The 12,334-nt window shown below is 49.5% G+C and overlaps 1 protein-coding gene and 1 non-coding gene across 25 annotated transcripts in view; both read right to left on the bottom strand.

Moving 5' to 3' along the window:
* The window catches only part of Ep400 (E1A binding protein p400), a 106,575-nt gene that overhangs the window by 31,372 nt on the left and 62,869 nt on the right, over positions 1-12,334 (bottom strand). For 22 of the 24 annotated variants that reach the window (XR_002394605.2, XR_002394604.2, XM_021257704.2 and 19 more), the window contains 9 exons: positions 11,971-12,135; positions 10,506-10,664; positions 9,540-9,634; positions 8,128-8,399; positions 6,855-7,057; positions 6,599-6,768; positions 4,848-5,044; positions 2,613-2,724; positions 2,326-2,469 (listed from right to left, as the gene is read on the bottom strand). Coding sequence is in view for 22 of the 24 variants with exons in the window: in XM_021257704.2 (XP_021113363.2) it covers positions 2,326-2,469; positions 2,613-2,724; positions 4,848-5,044; positions 6,599-6,768; positions 6,855-7,057; positions 8,128-8,399; positions 9,540-9,634; positions 10,506-10,664; positions 11,971-12,135 (1,517 nt within the window). In the remaining 2 variants the exon portion in view is untranslated. The remainder of the gene's footprint in view (positions 1-2,325; positions 2,470-2,612; positions 2,725-4,847; positions 5,045-6,598; positions 6,769-6,854; positions 7,058-8,127; positions 8,400-9,539; positions 9,635-10,505; positions 10,665-11,970; positions 12,136-12,334) is intronic. The other 2 variants (XM_021257711.2, XM_021257718.2) reach the window with 1 other exon arrangement.
* LOC147822046 (small nucleolar RNA SNORA49) lies at positions 5,285-5,416 on the bottom strand. The gene has a single exon (XR_015446344.1). It is a non-coding gene; the product is annotated as a small nucleolar RNA SNORA49 (small nucleolar RNA).

Here is a 12,334-nt window from a genome sequence, read left to right as displayed (position 1 = left end):
ATGAAGAGACAGCCTACAGAATGGGAGAAAATCTGCTGGCTATTCTTCCACAGAGGGTGAATTTCTAGAATAAAGAACTCAAAAAAACCAAAAAAATTATAATCTCCCAATCAATAAATTGGCAATGAATTAAACAGGTACTTCTCAAAAGAAGTAAAAATGGGCAGTAAGTATATGAAAAAATGTTCAGCATCTTTACTCATTATGGAAATGCAAACCAAAACTACTCTGCTATTCCATCTCACTGCAGTCAGAATGGCCATCACCAAGAATAAAGAAACCATAAATGTTGTGGAGGATGCAGGAAAAAAAAAGAAGCCATCTACAGGGCAGGGGTAAGGAAATTAGAATAGTCCCTGTGGAAACCTATATGAAGGTTTCCCAAAAAACCAAAATTTAGGGGCTGGGGATTTAGCTCAGTGGTTCCGGCACCTGCCTCAAAAACGCAAGGTCCCAAGTTCAATCCCTGGTACCCAAACAAACAAACAAACAAACAAACTTAGAGCTACCACATACTACTCCCTGTGTCTACCTGGAGGAATTAAAGTCAGTGCCCTATAGGGATGCCTGCACACCCACATTCACTGCAGCACAATCTGACACAGCCAAGATCTGGGACCAGCCTAGATGCTCATCAGCAGATGAAATCATGAAGACAACATGGTCTGTACACACATGGAGCTGCCCAGCAATAAAAGAGAACAAAATGTTGTCACTTGCTGGAAAATAGATGGGACTGGAGACCACCATGCTGAGTAAAAATAAGCCAGACTCAGAAACACAAATATCCCATGTTCTCCCTAATGTGCGGAATCTAAAAAAGATGGCAGGACTGCACCAAGAGTGCAGGCCCTGGGTGGGAAGGGGCTGTGGATCAGCCTAGTGTTTCACTACGTCATGGTTTGTAGCTGGATATCCCTTCAAAGCCTCATGTGGTCATACGTGACACTTTCAGAGGTGGCTGATCTAGAGTGTGTGATGCTGAGATTAAGTGTATGATGCTGGGATTAAGAGTGTGTGATTACTAAATTTGTCCATTGATTAGTTTGGCACAGTTCTGGCTGTGGATAATTGGAAGACCCACCCTGTGTATGGGTGGCACCACCCAAAGGGTGGGTAGCCTGGATGGATAACAAGGGACAGAAAGAAGTCAGGCCAGCTGCTGCTTCTTTGCTACTTTGCTGCCTTCTGCCTGCCATGAACTGTTTTTCCTCTGTGGTGCCCCTCTGCCATGCCACCCTGCCCTGGAGCCAACCGATTATGGACTAAAACCTCTAGGAACTATGAGCCAAAATAAATCTTTCCTTCCTTAATTTGTGGCTGTTGGGTATTTTGTCTCAGCAACAAGAAAAAGTGACTAAAACACCATCCATCCTCTAAAGTGGTGCCTCACGTGTGTGAGTTTTGCAATCACCAAACAGTTCACTTGGAGAGATGGAAGCAGCTCATCAACATCACGTTCACTGAGGATATACTGAGAAGACTGTGCAGGAGGCTTCACAGGAAAGCGGAGATATGTGTGGTAGCACTGTGTGCCCACAGCTTTCATAGAAGAGAAAAGCAAACACAGAAGTCAAGAGAAGCCTGCAGCCAGAGGGCAGGTGAAAGTGACAAGCCTGGCCCTTCCCAAAGAGGGCACCAGAAGGCAGCCAGAATGGGGTCTGCAAAGGAAACAGACCCCTCCCTTGACAGGGGGCTGCGTGAGACAAGAAGGACTCAAGCAAAGAAGGAAAGAGAGGCCCAGGCTGAGGCCAAGGAGACCCTGCATGGGAAAGAGCAGAAGGGGCCCCTGAGGAGCCCACACAGCCCACTGGCACAGGGAGCACCACAGGACCCATGTGTGCGACCTAAGAACCTTCCAGTCTCTGCAGCTGCAAAGTACTTTGTATCATCCACGATCCACAACATCACCACTTCAAGACTCAGCCAACATGAAACATTTAGACAGATGCTCTGTATTTCGAAAGTCTTCAAACTCAGCTGGGTACTTTGCACAACCCCTCAAAGGCAGCTAGCACACCGCCAGAGCTCAGTGACATGCAGGGCCAGCGGCTATTCCAGTCAGAGCCAAAACAGCAGACTGTGGGTCGGAGAGGGGATAGGAGATCCAGCATGGCTCAGAGAAGCTAATGAACACAGCAGTGCCTGACATGAGGCCACCTTCTCTTTGCACCTCTCTGCAGCTGTGAGTCCCCAGGATGGAAAGGTGGAAAGGAGGGAGAGGGAGAGGCAGAGGAGGGAGCCTCACAGGCAGGGAAGAGCAGGTTAGGCTGCAGCACGCAGGGCAGGCCAGGGCGAGGCCCCAGCTGGATGACTGAGCCTCACCTCTATGAAAGGCCTCGCGATCTTGGGTGCGATGGTTTCACTGACAGAAGGCTCCTGGGAAAGCACAACGAACTCCTCTGCTTTCACTGGGAAGCCAGCATCGTCCATGGGTGAGTAAACCTCAAACAGCTCCTGGATGGTTCGCTGAACACAAGGAAGTACATTGTTCCCAGGAACAGAGAGAGGATCTCCTGCCTGAGCTGGTGGATCAGGTATGTGACTACATAAGACAACAGGCTTCCCCATGCAGCCTTCCTCACCCAGAGCACCGAGCACATGCAGAATACCTGTGTGAGGAATGCCATGGAGTAGTCATTTCCCTGGGCAGCCACTTCACGGATCAAATCTTTAGTTCCATTTTTCAACAATTTCTCTTCAATAGAATTGCCACTCACAAGCCTACAGAACACAGACACACACACATACCACACAATGACAATCAAGTCACCTGGAAGTGCAGGTTACATGCGGTGCTTCATACTCCAGGCCCCACTCAACCGGCCCCACCCCTCGGCTCCAGCACCTTGCCTCCTCCTGCCAGTCTCAACTGGACATGGTCCACTTGCTCCTGTCAGGCTCACCAGGCCTCCAACCCTGAAAGCCAGAGCCAATGGCTTCCGTCCACACTGCCTGTGACATCTGGTTCTCGCCTAAGCATGGACAATGTCATCTTTTGGTCCCCTACATGCTGCCAGACCACAGTCAGTGCTGAAGTAAGACAGAACTGTGGCCATTCCTCCAGCTGACAGGCAAAGGTGTTGACAGAGTCCTTCAGTGGGACCCAAGTGGGCACCTCATAATCTACGACCTTCCTACGAGGCTCCTCTGCTTACGAAATGCTAAATGCTACAGGTCCACGTCAGCCACTTTAATCAGTTTCACAAGCATGAAAAGAACTAAAAATTTTCCCTGAAATTTCCAAAATCAAGGAACCTACACAGAAATAAGGCAAAAAATATCAGACTTTGATGTATAGAGAAGAACTAAAGAGACAGCAGAGGGCAGAAAGTCACCTGGATTCTGATCACTGAGATTACCATCAATCACTTCTCAGCCTTTTGGCTAAGATCAAGTGAAATTACCATCAAAACCTGACCTATTTGATCCGCTGGTTTGCACACACATCCACCTGGGTGGCTGGAAACCTCAGGCACACTACCAGTGTGCCATGTCTGCCTCATTACATGCTGATCTTCGTTCTGCTTTCCACACCGAGCAGCATGTCAGAGAACTGTGCCCCAGATGAACTCACCTTTCCGATGCTGCTCAACCGGGTGGTACAGCTGAATCCACAACAGGTGGCCTGGCTCCTGCTCTGTGCTGTGTTGGACAGAGCTGCAGCGGACATCCTAGTACCACAGGACAGATGTCCCGGCATGCTTATGATGTGGCAAAGGATGCATCACTTTAACTTCAACAAGCCTTTGTCACACTGCTCTCAGAAAGGCTGAGACAATCCCTACCCCACAAGCACATGGAAGCTTCTCTTCCCAGGCCTCAGCAGCAGGCTCAATTCCCTTCCCGTGTACTGCTGGGTGTGGACAGAAGAGAGACTTCTCTTAATATACTGAACCTGCACATCTTCCTAACCGCAGTGAGCAACTGACTGCACAGACCTGGGTTCTCTAGCTCCTCTCTTAAAAATATATTTTTTGAGAGAGAGGGTCTCACAGTAGTTCAGGCTGGTTTTGAACTATGTGACCCAGGCTGGCCTCAAACTTGCAGTGATCCTCCTGCCCCAACCTCCCAAGTGCTGGGATCACAGGTGTGCGCTGCCACACCCAGCACTAGTGCCTTTTACCTTTCTTCTCAATTATCAGAACACTTTACTTTTGACTTCTTGTGAGACTTGTCAACAATTTTCTGAGCTACTATTTATGTGTTTGCTTTGCTCACAGTTTCTCTTTGCAATACCTAAACTTTTTACTTCAAACATGTCTTTTACTTCAGAGGTTTAGTTAAAGAGGTCCTTCAAGATTAAGGCCACAGGTACTGTTTCCTGGAGATGGTTTGCCCCAAGTCACCTGGACTGTGAGACACTCTCAACTGGCAACAGTGGCCCAGTTCACACTCACACCAGCGGCAGCTAAGTGGGCTTCTTACACAGACAAGCACCACTCTATTATCACAGACACTTGAGGAATCTGGAGATATAGAGCGGGCCCTCTTCTACTTTCCCCAATTAGCTAGTTTGGTTGTTACAATTTTTATGCTTGAAGGTAACACTATAGATCTAAATTCTTTCAACAGTTAATTTATATTTCATAACAGCTAAAACAACCCAACATATAACTCATTCTTTTCAGGTTTAGGTACAAAGACAGCATAACTAAGTGACAATTCCAAGCCAATCTTAACTATAAAGAACAGATAAAACAGCAGGAATATAAATTTTTCTTATTAAAATATAATCCAAGCCGAGTAGAAACTTCTGGAATTAAAGACTGCCACTCCTTTACTCTTCCATCCCCATCTGTGTGGCCTTCTGTGACACTCCCAACAGTGTGACCCACTAGCATCACCTGTATATGTGGATGTCCTTGCACCTCCCGATCCGATCACACCATTCCTGGGCCTTAGCATCCATCACTGGGTTTAGGTCATTGTCATAAAACACCACAGTGTCTGCCTCTACCAGGTTTATGCCCGTGGCACGGCTGTGAGTGGAGAGGAGAGCACAGAAAATTCGCCTGTCCCTGTTGAAACTCCTCATCAGCTCCTGAGACCAAACACAAATGCTCAAATTAGTATTTCAAGAAAACGTGGTGACCACAGCATGCTCATGTTTATCAATTAGAAGTCATTCTGTAACAAATCTGGTTTGTGTTCCCTGCAGTGTGGGGGCTCAGCTATCACAACATCAGAGCTCCAGAATCTTCTCCTGGCTCTGCACATGTGCATCTCCAACACCCATGTGCACTGCTCAGGCAGCGGTAGGCAATTGCTGCAGCTTGCGCTTTCTGTCAGCGCAGTCTGTAGGCCCCACAAGAAAACAGAGTCTTGCTGGGGAGGGAGATGTGCTTTCTCATCTATCCTCAGGCAATGCCAAGGCACTTTACAAGCAAAAGCCCCTGGAGTAAGGCTGAGGACATGGGACATTGCACAGTGAAGAACAGCCCCCCGGCCCCCTGGCTTCACCTAGCACCGAGAGCTGAAATGGCAGTGTGGTCCTGTTCTGCTGTAACTTCTTTCTAGGCCAAAAGAGAACCTAAGAGTTGACCAACTCTCTTTCTTCAAAAAACTCTCCATACAATATACTCTGCTATACTATTACCGAGAAACTGGTTCACTAATACACTGGCATGCTTCGTGTGTAACCTTGTGACTTCTATGGAACACACTGGGCAACATGTGCTCTGCTCCAATCCTACTCTGCACTTGGCCCAAAGCACAGTGGCTTCACAATCCAATCCTGTGGTGTCCCGAAGCAGCCAAGCCGCATAGCGACAGACATTCTTCATTTACTCATTCTCCTACTGAACGCTCACTATGCCCGACTGCAAGTCATTGAGAACATTTCTACAGTGAACACCATGTGTATAAATCACTGAGTCCTGGGCTGGAGCACCAGCCATCTCTCAGGTGAGTCACCAGCGCTGCCGCACTGCCATCTAGAGGCCCTGGCTGATGCCCGCCTCTACCAGCACTCTTACCAGGGCAAGGGTAAAATATAAAATACTCTTAGCAGATTTGATGAGCAAAAAACAGGCACATCATTTGAACCTACATTTCTTTAATTACCATCATTTTTCTTACATTGCTTTAGTTACAGGTCAGTCTGAATCACACTCAGATTTTTACTTCGTAGTCACTCTCCGAATTATGCCAACCCTGTCCTCTAATGACTACAGGTCCTGACCTGTCCTCAGACACCTAGCTGATGACAGAGCTCCTATACACACACTGAGGGAGGAGAGACCTGTTACGGTTCCCGTGGTTGGAAAGCTCTTTTCCTTGGAAGGCTCAAGGTATCACTGAGTCTACACAACACTTAAGAGACTGGGTTAAGGGCTGGGGATTTAGCTCAGTGGCTCCGCTGCCTGCCTGGCAAGTGCAAGGACCTGAGTTCAATCCCCAGTACTCAAAAACAAAAGAGACTGGGTTAAAATCTGGTGACTTAGGGCTGGGGATCTAGCTCAGTGGTTCCACCACCTGTCTTGTGAGCGCAAAGTCCTGAGTTTGATCCCCGGTACAAAAAAAAAAAAAGTAAAATCTGGTGACTCAAGTGAATTCGACTGAATTACAAATGACAGCAAGGTAATTTCTCACTTACCTGCCGTTGTTCGCTGTTGGCGTTTTCATCAATTCTTATATAGGTGAGATAATGAAAATTCAAGAACATTTCTAAAATGTCTAACATAAGCACCATCTGGGACAAAATCAGCACACGACGTCCTTCAGACTTCAGCTTCTGAAGCAGGATAGCCAGCGCTTCTAACTTTCCTAGGAAACAGAAGGATCACAAGCACCTCTTAGTCAAAGCAAGTGCAGCCCAACCCCAAGGAGGCAGCCAACAGACTGGGCCGTACCTGAGTCGAACTGCACCAGCCTCAGCTCAGGGAACTGCAGCAAGCGCAGCGTGGTCAGCTGCCGCAGCTGCCGCAGGTAGGGAGCAGTGTGCTCTCGTAGGCGCTGTTGCAGGGCCCGCAGCCTGTGGCGGTACTGGGCGGGTGGCCTGGCCACCCACAGAGAGGGGGGTGCAGCCACCACTGGAGGAATCACACAGGCCACCCTGAGGGGCAGAAAGCAGGGATCATCACATGGCAGGCAGTGAGGCTCCAGGATGAGGGCAGACCACTGACTACACGAGTGTCCAGAGAAGCAGCCAGGGCACCTATGTGGTTGCCCCATGGGTAGTGTTATCCTTTACAGCACTGGGCAGACCCTACCTGTCCTGGGCAACGACGGCTACCCCAGGAGCACATCAGAGAGCTCTGGCCTGAAGGGTCAGCATGGAGCATTGCCCCAACCAGAGGGACCGGTTCAGAGACAGCCACTCGGTCTAAATTTCACATCCACCAGGAATGCTGAGAGATAGGGATGTGCTATCTCTCGGAAAGAAGTCCTACAACTGCCACAGTCACCACTGAGAGTGAAGGACCCAGGACGAGGGGCTCCTGCAGGCAGAATAACGATGCCATGGCCAACCTGACATGTACAGGGGCCCCGCTAGAAAAGCCCTTCCTATGGACGTCAGCTGAAACTGGGTTTTTGATGACTTGCTCCCAACTGTATTTAAACTGAAAAAATCATCTATGTTCTGTAAGGACAAGGAACATTTGAGAGAGAGAAGCACATGAGAGCATGAGGTTGACAACCTACTGCACACAGACCAGAAGCCACAGCAGCTTCTTGGCCTGGGCAGGAACTGTCAGAACCTTTCCTCTCTCTCCAGCCAGTCAGTCCTGACCTGTGTGGTCCAGAACAGGCAGACTCTGAAAGCTGAACAGGCTTAGGGCAGCAGGGCCTCCATTTGGACAAGAAGCTAAGGTGAAATGCATCGAGCCCAAGAAGTCCAAGAAGGGAAGAAATTATCCTGAGACTGAGCAAAAGATCAGGGCCAACCACACAGGAATGGCATGCAGGTTGCACTCTACACAAAAGCCAGGCGAGCCCAACAGGAGCTGCAGCCCATGGGGGCTTCTTCTCTATTGTCAGTCTGCTCTGAGGGGAACCTTGGGAATGCATGATCCCACATGTGTTTGACACATTTCGGCAAGGGCAGGTTGGAGAAGATCGTCCACAGCACAGGATGGGTTATTGCCCACCCAGACGCCCCAGGCGACACACATTCTAACTTACCTGTCAAGAACATCCTGGAGGGATTCCTGGTGCTGATTCAAGGTCAAAACCAGATCCCCTTTACTTTTCCAGGGTGACAAGCAGGAGCTTGCTGACCCTGCACCCTTCCCAACGCTGCCATTGAGAGACAGGAGCCACGGCATCTTCCCCTTGCTAGGCAGGGAACATATCCTCAGCAAGTCTCTGCCATACACTGGAGCCTGGGAACAGCGCCGCTCATTGACAAAATGAATCTGATCCAGCCGCTCTTTCAAAAGTCTGGTCTTTTCCTCCTTTACCAAAAACAGTAAAATGATGAAATGATTACTTGAGAAGCAGCACAGCATGTTCCCTCCTTGCCAAACTGGGATTCCCCCATGTATAGTGTTCACGTCAACGTCCATATTTCCTGTTCTACTGGAACAGTGACCACAAGAAAGCAGAAAAAGTCAGCTGCTCTTTCCTCTTCAAGACACAAGCAAGCACTTCTGATGCCCACAGAGCCTTGTAGAAGAATTACTGGGGGAAAAAAGTTTGTAATCACAAAATTCAGGTTTTTTTTTTTCCTCCAGCTTAATTTATTCATTAGAAATGTGTCTTTTAGCTCAGTGGTTCCGCTGCCTGCCTTGCAAGCGCAAGGACCCAAGTTCGATCCCCGGTATCAAGAAAAAAAAGAGAAATGTGTGTTTTTAAAATCAAGATTCTGAGCAGGTGTGGAAGCACACTCCGGTAATCTCAGCACTCTGAGGCAGGAGCATCTTGAGTTCCAGCCCAGCCTAGGCAACTTTGTGAGACCCTGCCTCAAAATAAAAAGTATCTTGGGGCCAGGGATTTAGCTCAGTGGTTTCACTGCCTGCTGCGCAAGCACAAGGACCTGAGTTCAATCCCCGGTACCAAAAAAAAAAGAGAAATGTATGTTTTTAAAATCAAGTTTCTGAGCAGGTGTGGAGGCACACACCTGTAATCTCAGCACTCTGGGAGTCTGAGGCAGGGGCATCATGAGTTCCAGCCCAGCCTGGGCAACTTTGTGAGACCCTGCCTCAAAATAAAAAATATCTTGGGGCCAGGGATTTAGCTCAGTGGTTTCACTGCCTGCTGCGCAAGCGCAAGGACCCGAGTTCAATCCCCAGCACCAAAAAAATAAATAAATTTTTAAAAATAAATAAATAAATAAAATAAATAAAAATATCTTAAAGAAAATCGGGGATGTATCTCTGCATAAAGGTCCTGGGCTCAATCTCCACTACTGCAAAAAAAAAAAAAAAATCAAGATTCTGCATTTCCAAGAGAATGTGCATTTCTGTGGTTTGTTAACAGAATGAGGACTCAGGAGGCAACAGACTGTGTGATATGCACGACGTAGCTCGTGGAAGTCAACTGCCTAGGTGCCCCGCACTAGCAATCAAACACACACTACGAGGCCAGTTTCTTACCTGCGTTGGCCCTCCAACGGGAGAGGCCGGCTTGGAGGCCAGTCCAGACTCTCCGACAGCCATGGTGTTAACTGCCACTCGCCCGGGAACACCAACTACAAATGCAAAAACAGAGCTGGGAAGGAAAGCCAGAGTGCACAGGGTCCAGGTGCAGAGGAGGGTCACGGGAAAGAGAGTGGCAACTGAGGCAGGAATGCAGCAGCTGGCTCCCAGTTCCCAAGAGGGCAAGGGGCCAGCTCTGGAGTCAAGAATCTGGCACAGAGGGGCCATCACCACAGAAGTGCAGGGCTGCACTGGGCTACACTGCAGGGAGAGTGCATGCCTCGCCTACTGGGGAGCCTCCCAAGCCTCCAGAGCCCACCCACCCTGGGGAGCTTTATGTGGTTTCCAGAGGCCCTGCCCAGCACCTAGAGGACGACTGCAAGGTGGGGGTAGACCTGGGACTCTGGCCAGGAAGGAAGGTACACCAGCCATGACGATGCTTGTTGCTCCCACACATCCAACCCACCCACCTGCTCCCAGACAGGGCACACTGGACAGGGCCGGGCCCGCTGAGGAGAAGACAGCAGCAGGCAGGACCAGGAGCCAGGAGGCCAACAGCCAAGCCCTGAACACGAGGAAATACACATCCCAGCCCAGCCAGGGAGCTCTAGGCACACTCACTGCTCACTCAGTGTGTCTGTGGCACAGCAGCAAGCACACTGCTTCATTCCCAAAGTCTCTCTACAGACTAAGACCAAAACAAAATACTGAGATGAGTTGGGGCAACACCTCTGAGAGCAGAAGAGAAAGACAGCAAATCAAGCTGACGTCACAAGCACCTGTGGCTGCCAGGGCAAGGTTCTACAACACAGCGACAATGTCACAGTGAGGTCCTCCAGTTGGACGCACAGGTGCCCGACCACTCGGAGGACAGGCAGCCAGGAAGAAGCTCCCCGCCGAGCCCCCCACCCCAGAACACCCTACCTTGTGGGGTCAGGGGTGCAGGGGTGGGGCCGCTGGCCGGGGGCTTGCTTCCCAGGGCACCGTGCACAGCGCCCGCCTGCGACACGGTCTGCATCACCACAGGGCCAGGCGCGCGCAGGTAGGGCTGCCCGGGGGCAGATACAATCTGGAGGACACTGCCTGCAAACACACATCCCAGGGGCACCAGTCACAGGCACGTACGTGTTTCAGCCACACAACACCATCACTTGCAAATAGCTCAGGAACAAACGAGCGGGTAAATGGAGTCTGAGTCCTGTTGACACCAATCAGTGCAAAGCTCAGTTACTCAAGCAATCTGCTAACATCTGGTCCCCAGGAAGGCACAGCTGAGGAAGCTTGCTCTACTTACCTCAGGAGACTACCACCCCTTGCAGCACTGCACTGAGTAAGGGCCACCACCGCTGCCTGGCACTGCGTGGGTCACAGGGAAGCCCATCCCAAATCCCCATGGGCACCTAAAACCTTGGCCAAAGCAGGACAAAGATGCTCTCAGCCAAAGGTCTGGGAAGTTTTGGTCTGGAAATTAAAACCTCTAACCAGGCACAGTGGTGGCACTGATAATCCCAGCTACTCAGGAGGCTGAAGCAGGAGGATCACCTGAACCCACAAAGTCAAGGCCCAACACAGATCCCATCTCAAAAAGAAACTGAGTTTAAAAGAAAGTAATTTCTCATACATAAATCAGTAGTCCTTTGGCACTTTTAGGACACTTTATCTACCACTAACATTGTTACAGCTTGTATCTAGATGTCCCCCCAAAGCCTCATGTGCTCATAGGTGGGGCTTTTCAGAACTGGCTGGATCTAGGGTGTGATGCTGGGATTAAGGGTGTGTGGTACTAAATTAGTCCACAGACCAGAATTAGCACAGTTCTACGTGTGACTGAATGGATTTACTGAAGACAGAAACCCCAACCTGGGTGTGAGTGGAACCACCCAAAAGGCTTGTAGCTTGGATGGGATAAAGGGAAGGCAGGCTCACTGCTGCTGCTTGCTGTCTCCTGCTTACCCTGCCATGGACTGTTTCTCCTCTGCCAGTCCCTCTGCCAGGCTGCCCTACCTTGGAGCTGGCCAACTATGAACTGAAACCTCTACACACTGTGAGCCAAAATAAACCCTTCCTCCTTTAATTTGTGGATGTTGGGTGTTTTGTCCCAGCAATAAGACAAGTAACTAAGACAAATATTAAAAAGCAGCAAATATTTCTATCCCGAGCTACAAAATATAAAACTCTTTTCAAAAGACAGATACTACTGATACAAACGACTATCATTAGTGCCTACCAAGCAGGCAGAACATCATCTCGCTGGTCCCCAACAGTCACTAGAAGGTGAATCTTAATACTGCACCCAAGTGAAGAGCCTGGAGCTTAGAGACCCAAGCACTCTCCCACATCATCCCACCACACACGCCTCTCTGCTCACTGGTGTCACTGCTGTCCCTACCTTGCAGCTGCAGGGGCTGGCCTGCTGTGAGCTGCCGTAGCTGGCTGTGTGACAAGGTGAACTTGTTCCCCTGGAACTGGAGAGTCACAGGTGTCTCTGGTTGAGCAACCCGGCTCTGAGGCCCCGCAATGGATGCCAGCTGTGCTATCTTCACCACCTCTCCACCTGATGAAATGCAGAAGGAAAGGTGAAGGGACTCCATTTTGGAGAAAGCAGGGCACTGTTATACAACCACTGTGGTAAACAATGACTGTCCAGGGCAAACGAGTGACCTAAAGACACTTATCAGGTGTTGCTTTCTACCACATAAGGAAAGTTAACTTTTAATAGAAGAAACTCTTAAAAACCAGACTGGAATGGTTAC

The sequence above is a fragment of the Heterocephalus glaber genome, unplaced genomic scaffold (genome assembly GCF_053883595.1).
Source record: "Heterocephalus glaber isolate CG9 unplaced genomic scaffold, H.glaber_assembly_v1.0 deba00001687, whole genome shotgun sequence".
Lineage (NCBI taxonomy): Eukaryota > Metazoa > Chordata > Mammalia > Rodentia > Bathyergidae > Heterocephalus > Heterocephalus glaber.
The sequence above is the reverse complement of the archived record's forward strand: the minus strand, read 5'-3'. Positions and strand labels throughout refer to the sequence as shown.